Source organism: Dermacentor variabilis, chromosome 3, assembly GCF_050947875.1.
Source record: "Dermacentor variabilis isolate Ectoservices chromosome 3, ASM5094787v1, whole genome shotgun sequence".
Taxonomy (NCBI): Eukaryota; Metazoa; Arthropoda; class Arachnida; order Ixodida; family Ixodidae; genus Dermacentor; species Dermacentor variabilis.
This window is the reverse complement of record NC_134570.1, coordinates 67,470,734-67,494,809: the sequence shown is the minus strand read 5'-3', so window position 1 is coordinate 67,494,809 and position 24,076 is coordinate 67,470,734. Positions and strand designations below refer to the sequence as shown.

The 24,076-nt window shown below is 43.6% G+C and overlaps 2 protein-coding genes across 11 annotated transcripts in view; one reads left to right on the top strand and one right to left on the bottom strand.

The window, feature by feature from the left end:
* LOC142575814 (uncharacterized) overlaps positions 1-24,076 on the top strand; it is a 44,321-nt gene that overhangs the window by 15,686 nt on the left and 4,559 nt on the right. Inside the window, exons 8-12 of one of the 2 annotated variants that reach the window (XM_075685490.1) lie at positions 1,099-1,231; positions 1,667-1,786; positions 3,269-3,399; positions 4,974-5,048; positions 5,220-5,365. In XM_075685490.1, the coding sequence (XP_075541605.1) occupies positions 1,099-1,231; positions 1,667-1,786; positions 3,269-3,399; positions 4,974-5,048; positions 5,220-5,258 (498 nt within the window). In that variant the 3' untranslated portion in view covers positions 5,259-5,365. Of the gene's footprint in view, positions 1-1,098; positions 1,232-1,666; positions 1,787-3,268; positions 3,400-4,973; positions 5,049-5,219; positions 5,366-24,076 lie in introns of those variants that run through there. The other variant, XM_075685489.1, reaches the window with a different exon arrangement.
* Positions 13,991-24,076, bottom strand: part of unc-104 (kinesin family member unc-104) — a 131,946-nt gene continuing 121,860 nt past the window's right edge. For all 9 annotated transcript variants that reach the window (XM_075685478.1, XM_075685480.1, XM_075685482.1 and 6 more), the window contains 2 exons: positions 22,353-22,471; positions 13,991-21,226 (listed from right to left, as the gene is read on the bottom strand). In XM_075685478.1, coding sequence (XP_075541593.1) covers positions 21,184-21,226; positions 22,353-22,471 — 162 coding nt within the window. In that variant the 3' untranslated portion in view covers positions 13,991-21,183. The remainder of the gene's footprint in view (positions 21,227-22,352; positions 22,472-24,076) is intronic.

Sequence of the window (24,076 nt, the reverse complement as noted above, 5' to 3'; positions counted from 1 at the left end):
GGTCAGCAGTTGAGATAAGCAAGAGACATTTAGAGCATTGGTGGAAAAAAAAGCAGGGAAGAGGTTAATACGACCACATCTCTTGCAGTCGTAGCTAGAGGTACAAGGTAGATTTTGAAGAGAAAAAAAAAGATTAAGAAGATGCATAAAAAAATTCTAGATAAGAAACATGTATAGCACACCTGATTCAATGAAGCAGACTTGGTGACAATTTGTCATCGCCCCGTTGCAAAGGGGATGCCATTCGATCATCATCATCATCATCGGTGCGGAAGGTCTCAAAAGCGGCGTTTTAAACCATCGTTAGTGGGCAGCCATTTTTGCTTTTTACTTTGACAATCGCAAAACTTCCGAGTGCATTCAAAACTCACTGCCTGGCAGGAAAAAAAGCGAGCTGCTTAGAAAACAAAAATGTGGTTCTCCTTCACATCCAATAGCGCAGTGTGTCCATGAGTGGTGTGGAAGGTCTTGAAAGCGGCATTTCAAACCATCGATAGTGTACTAACGATGCCCAATGGATGCAGTAGGGGAGGAGTTCAGCTGCGCATGGCACTCTATATCATGTCACCCCTTGCATGAGGGGAGTAGGAAAGGCGTTGGGACTTTAGACTGCACTAGCTTTGGGACTGCACCCTCGTTTTTAGACTGCACTATCTCCAGGATTGGCCCACAAAAGAGGCCAGACGGTGAGAACAGACATACCCCATACAGAGAAGTGGCGGTAACTCGCAAAGAAAGACATTGTCCTCAGAATTCAATCGCAGTTGTGCACAAAGGCAACCAAAGGTGCCCATTTGACACCAATGTTATATTAGTATTAGTTACTCAACTAAATACTGAGTCACCCAGTGCCTTTGATCCCTGTAGTGCGTTGCATAGAGAGGGCCTCGACTCAGGTATCTTCGTGTTTTAGGTAACATGTATGAGAGTGCAATGACGAGTTAGGACATTTCCACGTTCAAGAAGTCCCACATAGTGTGTTGTCAATATCAGCTGTAGCTTTATGGCATTGAGTATTCACCAATTACTTAAATGCTGGACATGAATAACTGCGAGCACCAGATTGGTATTAAAGGCTCTGTCTCTTTTTTTTCGCAGGTCCTCCTGGTGTTTGTCAGTGTACGCATCCTGAGTCGACAGCTCTCAGACCGACTGTTGCTCCTAGTTGGTCTAGTCTTCACTTGTGCGGGAACTTTCCTTTGGCTTGGTTTCAGTTTTGTTGCAAGTCCAGGTTAGTCATGTGCTGTATGAGCAGCGCAGCAGGAAAGCTGCATGGTTTAACAGGCTGCCAAAGAGAAACACTTAAACAATTTTAGGTAATAGACTACTCCTTCAAAACGATGTTTACACTTTGGCTGAAGAAGACTGCACTAATTGAATTTCAGGCCCAAACTAAAGAAACAGAGAAATTCTTGTGGGAATGTAGATGCAAAAGCATCTTATTGCAGGTGTCCCATCAACTTCTTATCAAAACCTGTAATAGAAATCATGTCTTGGCTGTCACTCACTCAAATTTTCATACACTGTTCAGTTAGTTAGCCTTAATAATTTTTATGTGTCCCAAAGATCTACATTGGGCTTCAAGTTTTTGTGTTCATCTACTGTGTGCGCATGGAAACAGTTAAATAACTGGACTAAAAAATTCACTTTGCTGTTCTGTCCACAGGAAGGTTGAGCTCGCTGCCTCTGTTTGTGCTCGGAACTGCCATTGACTTGTTTGGAATGCCCATGCTGACAGTGTGTACAAGTTCTTTAATATCCAAGGTCACCAGCAGCAAACACCAAGGTTAGTGGTCTGCATGTGCCTTTTCCCACCTCACAGTTTTTTTTTTTTTTCATTTGGCTTTTAAACATGGGTTAACCTGTAATATAATATTGAAGAGGTCACGTCTGAGAGTTTTACATATACGGTGGATTCTCTTTAGATGGAACCTCAAGGGACCATGGAAATTGATTCCGTTTATCAGGAGTTCCATTTAGGTGATTTCCGTAATGAAAAATGTTTTCAGTGACACGTCATAATTTTTTTGCCATACAATGGTGCAGTCCATACAGTAAAGTAACCACATGAAGTGGCTTAACTGGCACTGACTTTGTTTTCATGAAGATCCGATTAACCTTCTGTGGCATAATGCACTGCCTTACCTTCACATCATGGCCTGTAATTTGAAGTGTTTGTTATACCATACCGTTTTATGTTCACAATGTTAAAAAACAAAACAGCAAAACATTTCGTCTTTTCATACTCCACATTTCCATGTTGAAGTCTGCGATGCACTATGCATCTTTGTGTATCCACGCTGTTAGTTTATGAGCTTTAACTGGTCCCAACTACAAGAGTTGCTTGTAGCTCTATATTTTAATTTCTCTAATTTATTAGCATTTGTTCTTCGTAGCGAGCTTTACTTTTGCCTGAGGTGTCAAATGAAGTAGAAGTGCAGTTCTCAAGAAGTTTCACACTACATTTCAGATAACTAGGCACTTGGAATCTAGGTGGATTTGACGTAAGCAGCAGTGCATTCCTGGATATGGAAGTCACGTGATGCTAGTTATTCGTTATGACTGAAATTAAAGGTAAATTCATACAGTGCACCAAACCGCCACTTCAGTCGGCAAGCAGACAGAGCGTGATGCGGTGCAATGGCATCGACCTGTGTTGTATGTAACGGCTCTGCAAACAAGCTCCGTGGAGCATGACTTATTGCTGCTGAGCCATGTAACCCTCTGTTCGCATGCTGAATTGGCACTTCTGCTGTTCTTCGCATAAATCTGCTGTGTGACACTACACCTTCATGCTGTACTGTGCAAGCGACCTGCTATGCTGGCTTTGTGGCTGTGGCATTTTGCTGCTGAGCACAACGTTGCAGCTTCAATGCCCAGCCACAGCCACATTATGATGAGGGAACATGCAAAAATGCTTGTGTACCAAGCATTGGATGCACATTAAAAAATATCAGCTGGTCAAATGTGATCTGGAGCTGTCAACCATGGCCTCTCTTACAGCCCTTGTATTGTTTTGGGTTGTTAAACTTCACCAGTCAATCACTGTGTCAGTTAATCATAACTTGTGCGCTCGAAACTTCAGCTGCCCTATTTAGCAACCACTGCGGTCACTGAATACAGCAATTGATACTTTTCGGCCTCTGGCATTGTTTGAACGTTCCGAGAAATGTTTAGATGCATGGTCATGGTCCATCATGTGCCCCGTTGGCAGCTGTGAGAAGTAGTATTGTTCACTACATGCCATCTTCCTGTCCTCCTTCTACAGCTGTTATGCAGTCGCTGTACATGGGTGTAATGCAGTTAGGCTGTACGTTGGGACCGCTGTGGACGGGAGGTACCTTGCAGCACAAGAGCATGCTTTTTGGTGTCCCCTGTGGCCTATCGGTCCTGTTCACGGTATGTATGCACGAGGTCATCACTATGGCCACTGTTCTGCATCTCTTACACAAACAAACACTAATACTAGCATTACTACTGGGACTGCATGGCAAAGGGCAGGCCGTGCATGCTATCACTTCAGTGTATTCTCGCAGTGGTTCTAGTTCTTTGTCACAGTGCCTATTCTTTTCCCATTACACAGAGCCACCATATGATATGTGCAGCTATCGTAAAGAGGGTGTCTGATTTGCAAGGCACATACAGTCAATCCCAGATACCAAATGGATTACCAAGTCGATGTACCGAAAAATAAATCATGTCAATGAGCTAGCACACACAATTGATACTTAATACAGTAGACTCTTTGTTAATTCGATTCCGTTAATTCTATATCATTTTTCGGTTAATTTGATCCCGACCAAAGGTTCCGGCATGCACCCACACCATTTCTACTGGTCGAAACTTTCATTATTTCAATCCAACAATGGGCCTTCACTGAATAATTTAAACTTGACTGGTCAGCTCACACACACCTGACCCAACCTAATGAGCCCAATCACGACCCCTTTAGCAACAGTGTCTGTCTAGGCAGAGCTTAGGGGCAGTGAATACGTCAAATATATGCCATCCCGTGCTCAAAAAGCCTATTTTCGGCCTGCCATAGGAATATTTCCAAGCAATAGCAGTAGCTCACAATGTCTGATTGCGGCATTTGTCCCATTCTAACACGCAACTTTTTTTATAAAAGAAATTGGCCTGGGAATTGCTTGTACAGTGCAATCGAAGACAAAACTAAAACTGCATTTGTGGCATTTGCATGCTTTACTACATAACACTGTATTGTGGCGAAGCTGACTTTAGGAAGCTGGCCATCATTGTGCCACACATATTAGAACCTTGCCCATATTTCTTTATGAAAATCGGGCATGCACTAGATTTCTACTTTGTTTGGGAACTTTAATGTCATTTATGCATTATTTTTTTACTTTAGACACATAGAAAGCGGGTGAGCATTTGATTTGGGGGCATGGAAGGGTTGGAAAAATACTTCAATGTAAAGCAGTGGCGCATTTTGGCGTTTTTTCTGCATGTTGTTTAATTCGACCTGCCAGATAATTTGCCCACTTTCGTCAGTCCCGTGAGGCTTGAACTAACAGAAGTCCACTGTATGTTTTTTATGTGAGCCAACAATCTTGCAATCTAGATTCACATATCTATGAAACCCGGGACCTCGCATCATAACCTGTGACTTCAATTTCTTGGCTGGTCTGAAATACTCATCACCTCTGCAATGTATTAATGCCTCTGTGTGACCTAGCTTCCTGGTTATGGTGCAGCATACTTACCTTGTCCTGGATTCTCTGATGATCATGAATTTCGAAGACCTGTGCTGAGGCTTCTCGTGGTGTTGTGGCATTCATCAACTCTTTTATTGTTGGCTCCAGCCAGAGACATACATACCTCATTCGACCATGGTTGATGATTTGCAAGTCTTGGTCATCCTGTGAACTTGTCTTTCTTGAATTTTGTTTTGTGTGTGTGTGTATGTCTTGCTTTGCTACATTCAAACCACATGTCTTTTCTGTCCCTAGGTGCTGTTCCTTGCCTCCTTCCCACAACTTGGGCAGCAGCAGTCAATGAATGAGAACGGCGAGGAAGCAGAAGAGGTAGACAGTTCATCAAAAACGGAACTAACCACTGCCAGCGATGCACACTAACACTCGCACGTTTCCTGCTATTTGTGTGTTGGAAATCGCATGCTTTCTTAGCCCGACTGTACCAGCCTATGTGTGCCAACTGCCATACTCCTGTGTTTTTGTTTTGTTTTTGTTTTGCAGGACAATGAACAGATACCTCTTTTGAGGCAAAGACGCTAAGAGCACTTTTTTTGCAAGCACGGTTTTTAATTCACACGGTCGTCACACTGCGTCTTTATATATATGATATACATATTTTCTTCAAAATAAATTTATACATTTATTCATCCTTGTGCATGTCTGACTTTTGTTTGTTTGTTTGGTAGTCTTAGTGCTTTCTTAGAAAGGCAGGCTAGTTTGTTGCAAATTACGATAAATACAGCAGAACCTCATTCATACGTTCTGGGAAAAAACATGAGAAAAAAACGTACTAACCGGGAAAACATACGATCTGAAGTAACAAACAAAAGTTTTTACATTTACATAATGCGAAGCATCATGCGGATCATTGCGGTAGGAGATGCCGACGCATGTCGAGCTGGTGGAGCTTCAGAGGTCTGAGACGTGTTTTGTTGTTTTTCTATTACATGGTGTTGTCAGAGGGCAACAGGAAACCAAAACAAAACCGAGATGGTGGGTGATGCCGGATGCCACCCAAGCGAAACATGACACTCGCATTGCGCCGCCTACAGCAGGGAACAACGGCACAGTTTGGATTATCGCGTACTAAAAGCATGCAGTACGCTACTATGTAATGGCACAATGCACCACGCGCTGTAAAACAGATAGGTGATGGTGCTTATCACAATAGGTTTGGTGGCGATAGCTGTGAATGCAGTGTGCGACAATTGGGCTGGAGATTTGCTGGTACCGAAATAAGAAAGTGTGCGCATCGTCGTTTTCACGTGAGACAGGCAGGTACGTACCATTCTCGATCGCGCATGCCTCATGCCATTTCTCGCTCACATGGGATCTAGTGGCTGCAAAACGATCCATACCATTGCGGTGCAATGAATATAGGAGACAGTGACACATATAACAAAGATGGCCTGTTTTAGTAGTCAAGCCTAAAGAGGACTTTGTCTTCTGACCTCCGCTAGGCCGATGCACGAGGCGAAGCCTACTAAAGCTCCCGTCGTTGTCGACATAGAAGAGACGTGGCATTTGCCTCCCTCTAAAAAAGAAGCATCACCTCGATGCTAGAGGAGGTCACTGGTGTGAAGCTCCTTGCACAAGTCACTCGCAGACATATGGTTTAATGCGTACTTCGTGCACAGCTTCAGGCCAGTGCTGGCGGCATCTCATGCAATAGGGGCTATCTGGGACTACCTCGTAGGTGACGTCACTTAGGCGTCCCATCGATACGGTTTGAAGTATCGCCTTAATAGCTTCTCAGATAGGATGGGCATCCAAACCCACACTCGGTCGCCGGTTTTGTAGGTTAGTGGTCTATGGCGAGCATTGTAGCGGCCTGCGTCGTAGTCCTGCTGTTGGCAGATCTCCACCTGTGCAAGCTGTCTAGCTTCTTCGGCGCATTGTGTAAACGCATCTGCATCCATGTCAGCACCATCACATTCCTGTGGGAGCATTGCATCCAACATCATCCATACTTCTCCTCTATGAACAAGGCTGAACCGAGCCATCCGTGTTGCTTCTTGCTTAGCGGTGTTGTACGCAAAAGTTATACAAGGCAAGGTCTCGTCCCAACTTTTGTGTTTGACGTCCACATTCATTGAGGGTGGGTGGTAACAACTTTATTTCATCAACAGAAAGGATTTGGTTGACTTTAGTGGGCTTCCAGGGTGCGTGAGGTGGTCGTCCGATCAGTTCCTCTAGTGCCACCTGTTATGGTTGTGAGGTCCTGTCAGTCGGCGACTTTCAAAGCCCAGCTGATGGCCTGCAGTTGAACCACAGGGTCCAAGCTGGACATCGCATCTTCCCACTCTTGCTCGTTACAGAGTTGCCATTGTCTTTTCGGTTTTAGATTGTCGCATTCGAATAAAATGTGTTTTAAATCTGCCTCTGTGACCCCGCAGAGCTTACATTCGGGGGTGTAGACTCCTGGGTAGGCCTTGAAGTATATGTAGGGGTTGGGGAAGGTGTTAGTTTGTAGCTTCCGCCATGCCACTTGTTGATGTTTATTAAGGCTTTTGTCCGGCGGCGGGAGCATCCTTCTGTTTTTCTACAATATAATGTAATCTCGTGGTAGGTGGTCAAGGTCTCTACGGCTGACTTCAGGACCGGCTCACCCGCTGCCCGGTTGACAAAACCTCGGGCTAAGTTGTGGGCCACCTCGTTTCCAGGATGCGACGCGTAGGCCAGAACCCATATGATGCTAATGAGTCTGGCGTTTAAATTTTGTGGTTTTAGGATTTGTTTGGCGGGTTTGTGGATCCTCTCTTTTGCAATGTTTCGAACGGCCGTCTTCGAGTCGCTAAAAATCGTGTTGTCTTCAGTGCTTATAATGGCTAAGGCGGTGGCCACTTCCTCCACCTCATGTGCCTTTTTGCTCCATCCAGAGGCGGCGGAGATTGGTTTTAGGTCCGTGCCCACGACACCTATCGAAAAGGCATCGTGATCATGGAGCTTTGCAACGTCTGTACAGACTGCCTCTTTATGGTTTGAATATGGCCTGTGGAGGGCTTTGGCTCTCGCCATCTCCTTTCTGCAAGGTGTTCAGGATGCATGTTTTTTTAGGATCGGATCTATTCTTAGATACTGGTGAATGTCTCTAGGCATTTGCACGGCATCCGTCCATATCCAAGGTCCTTAGAATGTTTTCCCGTGGGTGTTTTTGTTAGCCTGTCATACTGTGCGATTCTGTGCACCTCGACTAGCTGGGGAAACGTGTTGTGTATGCCTAACATTAGCAGCCTTTCTGTTGATGTATACTTAGGGAGATGAAGGGCTGCCTTGTACGATTGTCTTATGAGGCATTCAACCTTTTTCTTTTCCATTGCCTGAAGTTTGATTATAGGGGAGAGAATATACTATACGACTGAGCACGAAAGCCTGCACTAGCCTCCTCAAATTTGTTTCTTTCATTCCCTGATGTTTGTTAGCTATTCGTCTTACGAGCCTGTTGGTTTGTCGCAACTCATGCGACTGGTTTGTTTAGTGTAGTTGCGTTTTTCCCATTGTTTTTAATGTGCATTCCCGATTCTCAAGGTTTGTACTTCTGAAACTTTTGTGCCATCAACCCTAACATCCAAGTGTGCCGGGGGATCGTTTTTCTTTGGTCTGTGTCTGATAACTAGGAGTTCGGATTTTTGTGGCGAGCACGTTAGTCCGACTCTCCTGACGTATCTGGTCACTATATTTGCTTCCGCCTGTAGCGTGCTCTCGATATCACCTTCATTTCCCCTGACTGTCCAGAGGGTGATGTCGTCTGCCTAGAGTGCCGAGGATAAGTTTGGTATGACGGCAAGAAGCTTGGCCATGGGTATGAAGGTTATGTTGAACAGAAAGGGTGACAGCACCGACCCCTGAGGTGCGCCTTTGCTTCCTAATTGTAGTGTATCCGACTTGGTGCTTCTGAATGTTATTTGAGCCGTTCTGTTGGTTAGAAAAGCCTTGATGTATGAATATATTCTCTTTCCCATGTTTAAGTCGGAGAGGGCACTCATGATGGCATTGTGGATGACATTATCGAAGGCTTTGGTGAAGTCCAGTGCCATTATTGCTTGCATGTCTTCAAGAGTTTTGTTTAGTTGCTCTGCGAGTCCGTTGGTTTGTGGATGGTAGGCTATCATCTTGTGGTGAGTCGTTCCACTGAGCATCAGGACATTATCTAAAAGCACTGCCGTGAATGCGGTTCCCCTGTCTGTGATTACGATGGTGGGTGCACCATGTTTCAACACAACATTCTCTACGAAAGATCGCGCCACCTCTGCTGCTGTGCCTCGTGAAAGAGCCTTTGTTTCGGCGTAGCAAGTCAGATGATCAGTCACGACAATAACCCAACGGTTTCCGGCACTAGACGCAGGAATAGGGCCCAAAGGGCCCATTCCAATCTGGGCAAATGGAGTGCGTTGGACCTGAACTGGTTCTAGCAGGCCGGCTGGTTTTCTTGGGGCAACTTATGTCACTGACAATCAAGGCAAGTTCGTACGTGATGTTTCACGGCCATGGCAAGTCTTGGCCAGTAGTACCTTTGTCGTACTCTGTTCAGTGTTCATCCACAAGTTACCTCATTGTGGCATGCTTGGAGTACTTCAGTCCAAAGGGGTGTAGGAGCAACCAGTAAATAGCTGCATCCCATGGGTGAAAAGTCCCTTTTTGCAGAGAACGTTGTTGTGAAAACAAAACGATGATAGTCCTCTTGAAAAAATTCTAGGCACCTTGGGAGTTCGTCCGTCTAAAAAATTAATAGGGGCAAGCAACTCGGGGTCATCACGTTGGTGTGCAACGGCGGCCGTATCAAGAACACTGAGGAATGGCATTTCATCTTCATGGGATGAAGCAGTCGACTCTATCGGTGACCGCGACAGGCAGGCAGCGTCAGTATGCCTTTTCCCCGACTTGAAGATGACCGTCATGTCGAACTCTTGCAGCCTGAGGCTCCAGTGTACTAGTCGCCCAGAAGGATCTTTCAGGTTTGTTATCCAGTTTAGTGAATGATGATCACCAACTTTGAAAGGGCGGCTGTACAAATATGGGCAAAATTTCATAACCACCCATATCACGGCAAGGCATTTTTTCTTATTTGTCGAGTAATTGACTTCTGTGTACTAGAACGTTCTGCTTGCGTAGGCAGTCACCCTTTCGGCGTCATCCTGCAACTTCACAAGCACTGCTCCCAGACCAACTGTGCAGGCATCAGCGTGAAGTATCGTAGGGGCTGCTTCGTACAAGTTGGCAAGTAATGGAGTTGTTTGTAGCCATTGCCTCAGCTCATTAAATGCAGTTTTCCGTGTGTCGTCCCACAAAAATGCCACGTCATCTCTCATGAGGCGAGTTAATGGCGACGCAATGCATGCAAAATCTGCAATAAACCGACGATAATATGCGCAGAGGCCCAGAAAGCGCCTAACAGCTTTCTTATCGGACGGTGTAGGGAACTGTACAATGACGGCAATTTTCTCAGGATCGGGACAAACACCAGCATGACTGATGACGTGACCAAGAAACTGCAGTTCCTCAATGCAAAAGTGGCATTTCTCTGGCTTCAGTGCGGCGCCCGCCGACCAGATGGCTCGCAGAACCACTTTCAGTCATTGTAGGTGCTTGTCAAATGTTGCAGAAAACACATTGACGCCGTCAAGATAGATCAAGCAGGTCTTCCACTTCAGCTCCGATAGCACAGTATTCATGAGCCTTCGGAAAATTGTGGGCACAGAGCACAAACTGAAGGGCAAAACTGTAGATTCGTGCAGTCCATCTGGCATCACAAAAGTAATTTTTGTCACAGTCTCTCGGGCCCACCTTGATTTGCAAATATCCGCTTTTCAAATCCGTTAAGGAGAAGTGACGAGAGTGTCGAAGCCTGTCGAGGCAGTCATCTATACATGGGAGTGGATAGGCTTCTTTCTTTGTAACCTGATTTAGCTTGCGGTAGTCGGCACAAAAATGCAGGCTATCATCTTTCTTCTTGACTAAAACTACAGCTCATGCCCAGGGGTTCTTTGACATTTGAATCACGTTGTCTTCGAGCATTCTAGTTACTTGCTGCTGTATCACTTCACATTCTTTTAGAGCCACATGAGAAGGGTTCTGGTGAATTGATCTGGCCATATCTTCAGTTATTATTTCTTGCTTGGTTAAGGACATGCGACCGACTTCTGATGTCAATGCAAAGCAGTCCTGAAACTCGGCTATTAATGCAAGGAGTTTTTGTTGTTCTTCTTGAGGCAACGTAGTCCTGACATCAAGAACAGGAGTCATATCTTGTGCAGATACTTCTTCAAGCATTGAAAAGCAGCCATGAACATCTGCAACACCTTCGAAATAGGCCACAGCCATGCCCCTTGGAAGGTGCTGGCACTCCATGCTGAAATTTGTCAGCAACAAATTTGTGTGCTCAATAACCATGTTGGCAGTACCTCATGCAACTGAAATACCGTGAGTAAATAACAGAGGGGTTGCTTAGTCTGCAACTCGTTCCCCATCAAACGGCGCGTCACATGCCACAAACAAGGGTGCACGACCGAGGTGGGATGACAATGTCATCACTCAGGCATAATGAGTTACGTGGTGGTTCTAAGCAATCATCTGGATCAGGTTTATGGTAAAATGCTACCACACAGTCTGGGATGTTGATGACCACACCATACTCCCTCAAAACGTCCATTCCGATAATCCAAGTCTTTACAGCATGTAGCGAGAATGACGAAAGTGGAGACAAAAGATGCACCTCCTATGTTGACTCTCGCCGTATGTCGTTTGGCAGAAATCAGTAACTGGCCGCCTTATTATGGAGAAGTCAGCACCAGTGTCAACCAAAGCTGTCACTTGCTACCCGTCAACAAAAAATAATGTCTGTGCTTACAACTTCGTCGCTTTTACGGCTCGTTGGCTTTATAGCGTCCTGCAGCGGAAGCAACAGGGGCTTTTTATCATTGTGACGGCTCGCAACTTTACCTCCAGTGGCTGCCGCCTTTCGTTTCTCCAGTGTGGGCTAGGTGACTTCCTGCCTCTGAGGTCAGTGAAAGTGCAGCATATTGGTGCAGACGAATGTGTAGGAGACAGGGAGCACGACTGATGATCCATGTCGGCCTGGTGGTTCGGCAGCGACTCCTCGTCATTGGCTCGGCAATCGTCAGAATGAAAGCGGGTGGCTGGAGGACCTTGAAAAGGAGCTTGGCGGCATAGCGAATAGTCATCGTTGGCATGTCGACCATCAAACCATGGGTGGAGGGTGAAAGAGTGTGTTGTGATGCCAGCAATTGCGGGAAATGTGGCCAACACTACCGCAGTTGAAACAGAGTGGGCGCTGATCTGCAGTCTGCCATACGTCCGTTTTCACAAACTGTGGACGGCTCGGAGGCTCTTCCTGGGATGACCAAAGTGTAGCAGTCGACAGCTGGTGGTACGGCGGTATCGACATAATAGATGGTGAACGTCGGACCGCAGCAGCGTAGTTCATGGAATGCGACTCAGGACTAAGGTTCGTAGACGAGAACGCTTGCCTGATTTTGTCACATACGATTTCGTCAACTGATGCCACTGGCAGTTTTACTGTCAGAGTTGCGAACTTCTGCATTTCTTCTCAAACAATCTTCCAAATCAGATCATGCAGGGAGCTCTGAGTGTCAACACTTATGGTGCCGGCATTGACTTCACTGCTGCTGGACAAGCGATCATACTGTTTGCGTCATTGATGAAGTGCTCGCTCAATAGCAGTAGCTTCTTTGACAAAATCAGCCACAGTACTTGATGGATTGCGCACCAGTCCAGCGAAAAACTGCTGTTTGACACTGTGCATGAGGCAACATAACTTTTTATCATCTGTCATGTTTGGGTCAGCTCCACAACACAGACAGGCCATGTCCTCGGCGAACATTGTGACACTTTGGTTGGGTTTCTGAACCAGTAACTCAATTAGCTGCTAGGCACGGTCCTGTCGTTCGATAAAAGGTGTCAAGGAGCTGCTGGCAGAAGTCACTCCAGGTCAATAGACTGCCTTTTCGGTTTTCATACCATGTACGAGTGATATCACCAAGGGCGAAATAGACATTGTTGAGCTTTTGTTTAGAACTCCACTCGTTGATCTTGATGATGCACTCAAACTGGTCAAGCCAGTCTTCAACATCTTCATAGGTGCCACCGTGAAACCGATCTGGAATCTGTGGTTGAAGGATGGTACGCAGTTTGGGAACATAATGAATGTTGGTGCCAAAAAATCGTGTTTTCCATATGAACCGGTAACATATGAACCAGTAAAAAATGAGCATACTCGATTGCAAATGTTGGCGCTGGGAAAACAAACGTAACAGAAATGTATCAACGAGGGTCTACTGTACCAAGACTAATTGTAAAGTGCTTGCAAAGCCTCATATACGTTTTTAAATTCTTAGAACATGCTATGTTAGGTGCCCGAAATAATGCACATTAGTATCTCATGTTGCAAGTTTAATCAAAAAGGTTGTTACTAGTTACATTTTTAATCAAAAAGGTGTTACTAGCAGACACATTTTGTCTTGTTTACTGCTTTCTGAAAAGGAGGGGCTGTAGTCCTCTCCGAGAGCGTGCAGAGTGTGTGACGCACCACATCAAATAACATCATGCATGTATTTGTTTGAAACATGGGCTACCGCTGTTGCCATGTACATTTGAGCACAGGCATTCGTTTGCGTGGATACTTGGTTGTGTCGGTATCTGATAGCATGAACACCAAGCATTGCTGGAATGCATTCCTACCCGAATACTTTCAATATTTCCAATTTTCTATGTTTTGACTCACAGCTTTGAGTAAGTACTTGAGTGATATTCTGACACTAACTTCAACATTGACTGACATAACATGCAAGTGTTTGTGGACCTATGCCAAAAGTATTCCATGAGCTTCTATTGTCGAGGCACAATAATACAAACTTCAAACTGAGGCTGTTATTGAAATTACACAGGCTTTTGTAAGTTGACGTGGCATGCCATACTTGTGTGGCTGCATTTAGCTTTGAAAGGGCTGTATATGCAGTGGTGAAAAAGGATTTCAAATAGCGTAAGAGTTAAACATAGTAACCATGTCTTCTGTCATTACATGAAGGTGATGCCTTCACAACCAAACTGCAATGATCGCTATGTGACTAAAGAGGTGTTTTTACCTTAAGTCTCCCATTATGTGTCCATTAGGATACTATCAGACTAAAAGATTTGTTATGTAATGAGATCACTATTGCTATAGTGTTCCTCCAAGCCCACCATGTAAAGTGAGAAGGTGGGCTCAACTAAGAAGCAACAAGAATAACAGCACCTGCACAGTCAGCCTTGAGCTTTATTTGAAAAACTCAAGAAGGGAGAAACGGCTGCCTTTAATGCAACAAATCACAGTGTTCGTCATTGTTTTTTTTTCTTTAGTCAGCGCGACCAACAGACAATAACATCTTGAAAGTGACAGACGAAAAATCCAGAGTTGGGGGGACAGCATTCTTTAAATTTATAGTAGATTGTTCTCATTGTCCTTTTCTTTCACCACCGAAAACAATTGGCCCTTTATGACGACTACACAATGCAAGTCACAGCTGTACATGTTGAACACAGACTGCACATGTTTCCACAAGGAATTAAGATGCGGCAGTAATATAGAGCTCTTTTCTTTTTCCTTTTTTAAAATTTTTCTTTTGCCTTGGCCAACCCAGACTTTCGCCTTTGAATGTGCTTTGTCTCAAAAAGTCGCATGCGATTGGCGGAGCACAGTGACTTGATCCAGACTTCAGAAACGAGTGCACACACACAATTTATACACGGTAGATGCCATTGTGTACAACACACTCTCACTGTGCTCAGATAAAAAAGGTAGAGAGGCGTCACAAGATGGCGGCCACAGCAAGGGGCAAACGTGCTGTTGACACAGATTGAAATGAGGACAGCAAAGCACTTGGTTTTTGCACAATCTAACAGCGCTGTGTGCATGTCACTCCCTCGTGTCCCTGTCTTTTTGCGCTGTGTTCTTTTATCTGATGAATCACCAACAAGCTCAAGCTTCCATGCTAACTAACATAAACCAGTGGGCATGACGATTCACAACCGACTCTGATGTGTGATAAGCAAAGCTTATGATGTACCAGAGTTGATCAAAAATTCGAGTACTCAGTGCTTTTCACTATGCGCAAAAAAAAAGAAGTAGCTCTGCTGTTCACAACTCGATCGGCACTGATAGTACAGTCACGAGCAAAGGTTTGGGGACCAAAGGTGCCGCATTTTTGTTGTTTTTTATTGCAGCCTGGGCATTCTGGCTGAAATAAAAAGTAAAATCAAGAGTGCAAGCCTGCGTGTGCGTGTTTGATGAATACAATGTATTAAACCAATTACAGGCCGCGGAGCTGCTCTAGAAAATATTTTAATTTTTAGCTGATGCCATAGTCCCCAGACTTTTGCTTGCAACTCTACATACACAGAAATGGCTCTGCTGTTCACATTTGACCTAGTGCTAATAGTACATCACAGGGCAGACTCACAGACGTCATTATTGTGTATGTTTGACCCTTTCTGTGTCCACCATATTGATGTACACTGAAAAATCATTACAACCAGCCCAAACTTGTACACTTTTAGAATTGCAGCTGTAAGCAAATAGCGAATACAGACGGAGATTTTCCAAGACAGAATGTTGTTTTCATCTTGAGAAGGTCATACGACACACATGTTTACATTTCCGTCTCAGCAGTCCCCGTTGGCAAGATATGCTAGATCTCTTTTTGCTTGTTTTACTGCTGCCATATAGAACGAGGTCTGCATGAGAGAAGGCATTGGACATCATATGAAGTGCTCTTCTTTGTGTTGTTAATTTTTAAAGTAAGTTAGCTTATACTGGTGAAGACGTTTGTAGGAATTCATTTAAATGTTCCTATAGGTGTTGTCCAACCTTTCATGCCATGGTGAGCATCTTCTTTTCTGTCTAGGCATGCTTAATATAGTATGTCATTAAACCTTCTCACAATGAGAACAAACACATATTGAGACCACAGGTTGAAGCAATGGTTTGGTAAAAACAAGTCGATAGCTATTCTTCACACAAAAGAGTCATACACATAAGAAGAATGGAGTGCTCTGAAAAAGTAAAAATTGCACCAGTGCACACAAGATGACGAAGGAACACCACCACAAGCAGTGTCAACAGATAAAACAATTCAGAATGAGCAGCTTGAAGGGACTGGCGAGGGTCATTGCTTTGTCTACTGTGTAAAAACAGCACAGTACCTAGCCACTAATTGGCAGTTCATTTACCCATTTCACCTTTCTTTTTAAAACGTTACTAGCTCAAGTAAGTGCAACCACATCATTCACACGAGCTCTTGTAGGCAACGTTCAGAGCGGTTCCGAAGTTTTCACGCATCTACCTGCGCTAAGCAATGGTGCTTATACTGCAGCAAGCACTGGACTTCCCTTGAATATTTAAAGACAAGTTACAAATTTGTAAACAAGACAGTAACTGTGACATCAATTCAGAGCACAGGTAAAAATACCTATGCTACCAGTGTGGATGACCATACATTTCTTTTCAATGGCATTGCTACCACACCTCTGTGACATACATCTTGCAGCTTATGTTTCCTTTTGCTGGCTTGAACAACATACCATAAGGTTGTTTAAGTGTAGGATAGAACTGCTGCCATGAGATGTTTCCATAAAAAAAAGAATGTCTGTGTTATCTTTTGAAAATATGACAAAGCAAACTGCTTAAAGAGTCACAAATAGTGAAAATTGTGCATACTAGCTTTATACAGATATAAAGTTAACAAAAATGACTAGCTGCGCTGTACAGGCATGTTCACTGTTGCAGTCATGACAAAAAAAATGACTGTCTCCTCCAGCTAGGTTGAACATTACGACTTTTGTGTTGCAAAAAGCTGACAACCTTCCGCTGGAGGCCTCTTTCACAACTGCAGGAACTGAGATGTTATGCCTGTACAAGTTCAAAAACATAAGTGCTAAAACGTCTGTATTTATTTTACTTAAAATAAATAAAAGCCTTCATCAGATGACAAATGTCTCATGACAAAAAAAAATTCTGCAATAATATAAAGTAATAGAGTCCGAGAAATTTAAATTGTCAAAATTAACATGTCAGTTGTCTTCTCAGAGTGCAATGCTCAAATTTGCCGGCAGTTTCACTTAGCAATATCTCGACAGCATGTCTATCAGTCTGCTTGGTCTGAACTTGAGCAACTTCCTTCTTTGTTTTGTTTGTATAGTGCATTTGTTTTGTTTTGTTTTTTCTTCTTCATACAGGATCTCTCAGGTCTGCTTTTTACTGTTGCTTCCATATGCCTTACATGTGAGGTCTGCTAGCACTAGCATCGTACATCGTACAGGAATGGAATGTTTGCTTAAACTCGCTTGCAAGCACTGCTTGTCAAACCAGGTAGCCCCCTAACGGAAGCTCTGTGATGGGGAACCGCGAATTACAAGACCAAGTCATTCAAACTGCAATTCAGTAAAGATCTGCCTCCGAGCATTCTTTTGATCTGATGCATTGGTTTTACTACCAACAAATCAAGAGTAGCAGGAGTGCTGAATTTACTGCGCACCTATTCATGAGAATAAATGCACCGTCCACAAGAAGGCCAGCCATTATGACAGGCATTAAGATTACACCTGCATTTCAGCTTCTCGTACTATCATTAAGGCAGCAGTGGACATTGACTAACCATACAAGTGGGAGCATTATAAGGAAGTATAAAGTGCCTTTCACTCTCTTTCAGATCCCTTGAAAAAAAAAAATGCAGACGTTCCCTTCATAAGGTGTGGCGAAGTAGCATACACCATGCCATCAGTTGCTTGAACTGCTAATTAAAATTCAGGCGAGAGAAAAGAGAATAAATTTCTCTGCACTTCCAGTCACATTATTTGCTAGCTAAGATCAAACCTACAATTTCTGGTCGAAACTTTTAGTACACTTGGTCTCAAGAATTGCTAACAAGTTGCACATTCACTGCGCTAGTTACAGCCTTTGTCAAAAGAAATAAGGGCACTGTGCACACGATCGCAGCCGTGATCTGAGAGTATCTAGTTGAACTGTTGCATCCACACCATTTAAAAGTGCTACATGGGAGTGCAGGCTCTTTCTTGTGCTGTATGTTCCACAGGCACAATGCAATAAAGCCAGGACTCGGCAACACTCGTGCTTGTAGTGATCCAGTTTCCTTTGACAGAGGCTGTACTCGTCTCTGCTAGTGCAAATACTACGCAGTACATTTACTTAAACTGTGTACTTATGCGAACGTGGCAGCACAGCATGTGTATGAAGTGTCAAGCATGGGCACGGTGCACAACACGTCATGGCAAATGCCACAAGGCTTTCATATTAACGGAGCAGCATTCTAGTAATGAGAGTTTGTAGCAAATTCCTCTGCATATTTCTGAGTTACAACGTAAATGAAGCATTGGTGACTGTTCACGACGCCCAGGGAAAAAATATATATATATGTGCCCATTCTGTACAGACTCAGGTCAACGCCTCCTGCGCAAATTTAAATTCGTGCCTGCAAACATCGCAGGCACGAATTTCCAGGCACATCTCACTCGTGATTAAATAATAATGTTACAAAGTAACTCATCAGCCTGGACTGCAACCTCCTGTCTTGCCAAGCCATCATGTTTGTCATATACAGTACACGTGCTGCCACAATTTCTTATCGCCTTCTCTGCTAAAGGTGCATCTCGATATACAGCAAACTCTCAAGTGTACAACAGGCTTGCTGAAGTTTGTGTCAAACTGAGAATCAGGCACTCAAATCCTTCTCCCCAATATTACCAGTGCACTGTCGCTCTCTGTTTCGTTTTGCACCTAACATTGCAGTTAATGCGTTATCAAAATTGCACAGTGAAGGCAATGGATTCATAAACTTCTCTAGCTATCTCCAGTGCTGAATGCAAGATAAGCAGTATAAAGAGTTTCATTAGCCTGGAAGAAGCCCCCGTGAGATTATGCCTCTGGGTGTGGATGTAATGCACAACACAGCACACTGCTGACTACGTACAATAGGGTCTTAAGATTATTATTACGATAATTGGGAACACTTGGAAGTTTACTGGTTTGCGACTTTTTTCTCCCGCATGTATTTCTCTTTTTTTTTTCTTTTTTCTTTCTGTTTTATGATCATTAAGGAGAAAAATAGGGCTCTGTGCTTTTTAATTTTGTCATGCTGTGAAGCAATAATGGAAATAAAATGGCCCATAGTTTGTGATAATTTTGACTTCAGTTGACTGCAGCTAACTGAGAGTAACTTGCTACAGCGCAAGTTAAACTGTCACCCTTCTCTAGGTAATGTTATGCCATTCTTCATTACATGCAACAATCTTAAGGCTCTTTGATTTGAAAAGTCACGAAACATCCACGCATTCACTCGAAAGTAAATTTCTTTTTAATAAAGAAATTGAAACAATGTGCATCAAAAACCCCGTCTAGAAGTAGTTGCCCAGCTGAAACTAAACTGCCAGTCAGCATCATTCGATATTTCTTATTTCATTTAGTTTGCAAGCCTCGAGGAGAGAGAAAAACCCTGAACATGATCAGCACATCAAGTTGGCAAAAGGCCGTGCTCTCCACATGAGGAGCGACAAGATAGTGCGTACATAACTGTGATAGCATTGATCGGGAACCACTGCATAAGCGATAGCGCGTGAGAAACAACCTGTAAACACCGAGGTCCAGAGTGTCGCATGCTATAGGCGTGTCGTAGTACACGGGTAATGAAAGTACATTGTATATACACATAACAGATTTACATACAGACGCAAAAAAATAGGTTATGTACACTAAACAGTATGCAGGAGTGATCCATGCCAGAGCAAGCAGCAATAGGAAATAAGCTGCACAGCATGGCTGGTGGGAAAAAAAAGAATGGTGCTCTCCAAAGCACGAAAGCAGTTTCGAAAGCACATCTCTCTCTCGACCTCTCTTCCTCGTACACCTTCAAGTGTGAGAGTGCTTCAATTGTACAGGTGTTCTGCGAGCCCAGAAAGGTGTACTTGCTAGGGATGTTGCTCTAGCGACAGACGACCCCCAAGCAACAACGCAAGCCAAGCTGAATCGCATCAACAACTGCACAAGTGAGACACTGTCACACAAACCACTCTTGCATACTCGTTTTGCAATGCCCTGCACACTCATTCAAATCCTTTAAAGCACACCAAGAGAGAAAGAAAACAAAAGCAAGATCGAGCGAACTACATATACAATCGGTCGGGGCGCAAGGCAATGAACGTCAGAAGAGTTGCACATAAAGGAGACAGGAAAAAGTGTGCTGTCATTATTATGTACAGAAAGCTCCGAAGCTAATAATCATCACAGCGTGCCTTTCTTGTTGTCTTCTTTTTTTTCCTTCGTAGTTTGATTTCATATGTATAGAAAACTCGTAGAACCCGAGAGTCCTTGCCACAATCATAACTACGTACACTAAAGCTATGCCGAGCAGCCATCGTGATAATCAATGGCCATCTTCTCCCTACAATAAAAACACTCCAAAAAGCGAACAACTCATGTAAATAAACTTCACAGGGCTATGTGCCTTTTCAAACAGGGTAAAATATCCATTTTAGGCATTTTATACATTCATATAAATAGCAGACCTATGTGATATGGAAACAGAGGTTCCTATAAATATACATATATATATATGTATGCGTGTGTATGTGTAAAGTATACAGGAATGAAGGAGTTTACATTAAAACAATTGCAACAAAAACAACTCTTTACACACTTGCTGCATGTAGCAGAACACTACGGCTCCTACCACAATGAACATCAGTGAATCGTACATGTGTGGTTAAAAAAAAAAAAACAAGCACAGATTTTGACACCACTTGGGAACACAAAATTAAGACCCAAACAATACTGGATCATTGTTCAAAAAGACTAAACATTCCTTTGATGCCCAATAAAAAGCTTGATGTTTTCCTCTCTCAATGCACCAAGAGGGCACTGAAGGGTGAATGTCTCGGACTGCATAAATTCATTAAGCAGCTGAAATGTATACGCTAGTTTTTCGATGGGCACAGGTCAAACTGAGGTACCCGGGTGCTACATACTCGCAGCCGTATAATTTTCAATCCCATAATGACGCAGAAAAATATGAAAGTCCACCGACGCACATTTCACTAGCGTTCACGTCTGCACCCTCGTAGTGTGCACAACCTTTTTACCCATTCGGTATGTGTGTCATCAAAATTAAAACACCATTCCTGAGAAATAAAAATAAAGATAAAAGTATGAAACAAAGCAAAACAAAGCAGGACTGGACAAGAAAATGCGTAGTGCTGTCTGCCGTACTTACTAAGAACCACTGTAAAACCAAAAACGGCATCACACATGCTTCAAACAACTAAGCTGTTCACTCGTGTCAGCTCCCCCAATTATTGCAAGCTGTCATGTGAGCTCCTCTCGAAAGAAACCAAGGACCACCTCTTTTAGTAGCAAGGACAGGGCGGGTGCCGCTTCAATCACTTACAGGCCAAGGTCTACATTCTGTTTTCGTGCCAATTTTGATCTGAAGGAGAAAAAGAGAAAAGGGGAAGGAGAAACGAAACATAAGGTGAGATTTAAAGAGTTCTTTTTCTCTCTCTCTCTCTTTCTTTAACTTTCCAATCGAGTAAAGCACCACAAGTGACATACACAGTCTTGCCTGGCTTCTTCCCACATCCTCTGCAATCCCATACAAACATAGCATCAATCCAACAAAAACGTAAACTGTAAAGATTTAAAATAGCCAAATTATATTTGCAAGTATGCAATTGTTCTTTTTAGGGGACACAAAATTCTTGGTGTTCTCATCTTCTTAACGAATTGAGCTGCATACAGTAATGCTTCTGGAAGCGCTTATGACAGCAACTAAGAACTTGACCTGCTCAGCATGTTGAGCTAGCAGAGACTTCAGTCACTCAATTCTTGAGTATGTTCTTCAAACACAAACAGAGATACTTGTCGGAAGGCAGTTGGTCAGGAGAAAGTGCTAAATCACTGAAACTGTAACTGATAACCGCAGTGTATAGAGGTAGAGTATGCAATAGTTGAGCCTTCAACTGATCTTCATCGGCAAAATAACTGAAGAAAATGTTGTCTGCCATCATTTGAGCTAATGTGACCAGAAAACCTAATGTGATCAGAAAACCAATTTATTTCTTTATTGCTATCACTACTTCATGTCAATGCCTATTTGCAACGGTGAAACATGCAAGAGCAGGGCTTCTTTTAAATATTTCATGAAAACAAGACCCCTGATACTCACAGTGGGATAAGGAAATGCAACAAAACATCTTTGAAATATGACGCACTGCCTACGTGGTGCCAGAGCTGCAAGCTACAACATTAAACTTCAAAAGTAACTTCACTGTACTGTAGTTCGTACATATCTGAAAATGGCTCACTGGCTGGCATATTTGTGCTTTAGAAAACAGAGTTACTAGTACTGTTTTTCAAGCCCGGAATATGTGGTCAGAGGCTTCAATTGTTGTTTTGACATAGCACAAGAACCACATCATTCCTTTTTTTTTAAGCGAGACATCCCCTCGAACATGTTGGCATTACACATTGACACGCAACAGTCAGTTATTACAACTCACGAACAGCTGTTTGCGCACGATGACCAGTCTGGGTTTGCAGGAAGCGGTGCATACCTGATCTGCCCTGCTAGTAGTGGGTTAATGGCATACAGCCACTCGTGAATCTCTTTCTCCCCCAGCGTCTGGAGCAAGAATCCACGGCTCTTCGTCACCACAGAAAATGTGTTGGGGACCTGCATTTCCATGAGAGCATGTCAAAGTTTTAACCTCCAACCCACGAGGACAAGCACAGTGACGATCGGGCAGGGTAAAAGAAACTTGTCAAGAAATGGAAAATTAACACAAAGCAAAAGAAAGAAAGAGGCGTGCTGACAGAAAAAGAATGATCAGCATTTGGCAATAGAGCACACTCTCTTTGGGGGCAAACTCTGTAAAGCTGGATTCTCTCATAAGCTGAACACATCGCGGATGTTTGTTTTGTTTCATGTAGACAATGTAAAAAATGTGGTTAGTATGAATCCTTTCATTCATGCACACAGTTTAATACAGATTGACTAGCATTCCGCAACATGATCGCTTTCTCACTCCGTTACTCTGCTTAGAAGAAGAGTGCACTGCATAGAAACGCTGCGAAAAAGAAAAGGATGGACATCACCACACAACTTCATACCTGCACGCAATGGAGAGGAGTGATGCCAGGCAACAAAAAGGCACATTCCACTCTGTATCAGTTTCCTTAAGAGTGTATGAGTTCTAAACAGATTCTCAAAGCACTGGGCAGTTGTGACTCATTTTGTCAAAGGAGCAAAATCGTTGCAGAAATCGCAAAAACTGCACGGCTAATTTCTGTAAGTACTGTAGGAGTTCTCCAAGAGTATTGCTTAGCATTGAGTATATTTCTTCACAAATTCTTCCTCAATTATGCTCGTTTCATACCTAGTTTAGTAAAGCGTACACATTTTCTTTTGCAGAAATTTATATTTTGGGCACATGCCCACATGCTCAGTTTTCTGTTAGTCAAATTTTCCATAGATGCTGTTACAAGCTTAAAGGGGGCATGACACAGTCACCCAACAATTTGTGGTTTCCCACAATGAATTGTAGCAGAGGGTTTATTATGGCTATACACGCATAAAAACTGGTCAGTAAAAGCACATTTCTGTCCAAAATATGAGCTAGAACTTGCTGGCTCTAAGCCCCACCTTCCGGCGCCCACCACCATATTGCCAAGCCTTGTGTGACGTCATGTGCTGCATGGAACAGAGCCATCGTCTGCTACAAAATCAGCCACCGTGCCATGTGAGGTCTGGGCATAGCTGCCATTTCTTGCCGTATTTACTCCAGATGTTGCCTGCCATGTCTTCAACACTGCCAACTTCGCTTGATGAAGCAAGCGAGGAATCTTTGAGCAGCGATGGCGCAGTATACGCGGCACATTTTGACCTCATCACCACCAGATCAAGTGACAAAACACGGCCTCCGAGATTCACACGTGCCGGCTGGCTTGGGCGAATCTCGGAGGCCATGGACGAAGTACGCGTAGTAAACTTGGTCAACATAGATGGCGACATTGGTGTTACGCTAAATGTCCCTGATGCCTTTCCGCACTCATGATATTTCATGCGTTCAGCACTGCTTAGCCATCCGTTCACGGAAGGTGAAGTCTGGTGCTACTTCGCACAATGCAAATTGTTACGTGCATACATTGTTTGCTGGCATGCATTTCTCTAGGATCCGTACTCAACAAAACTGTGATGTTGTTAAGCTGCCGCATTTTCCCACCAGTTATTGTTTTTGTTTTTTTTTCACTGTAGTTTGTAGGGTTCTCCTCCATGCTC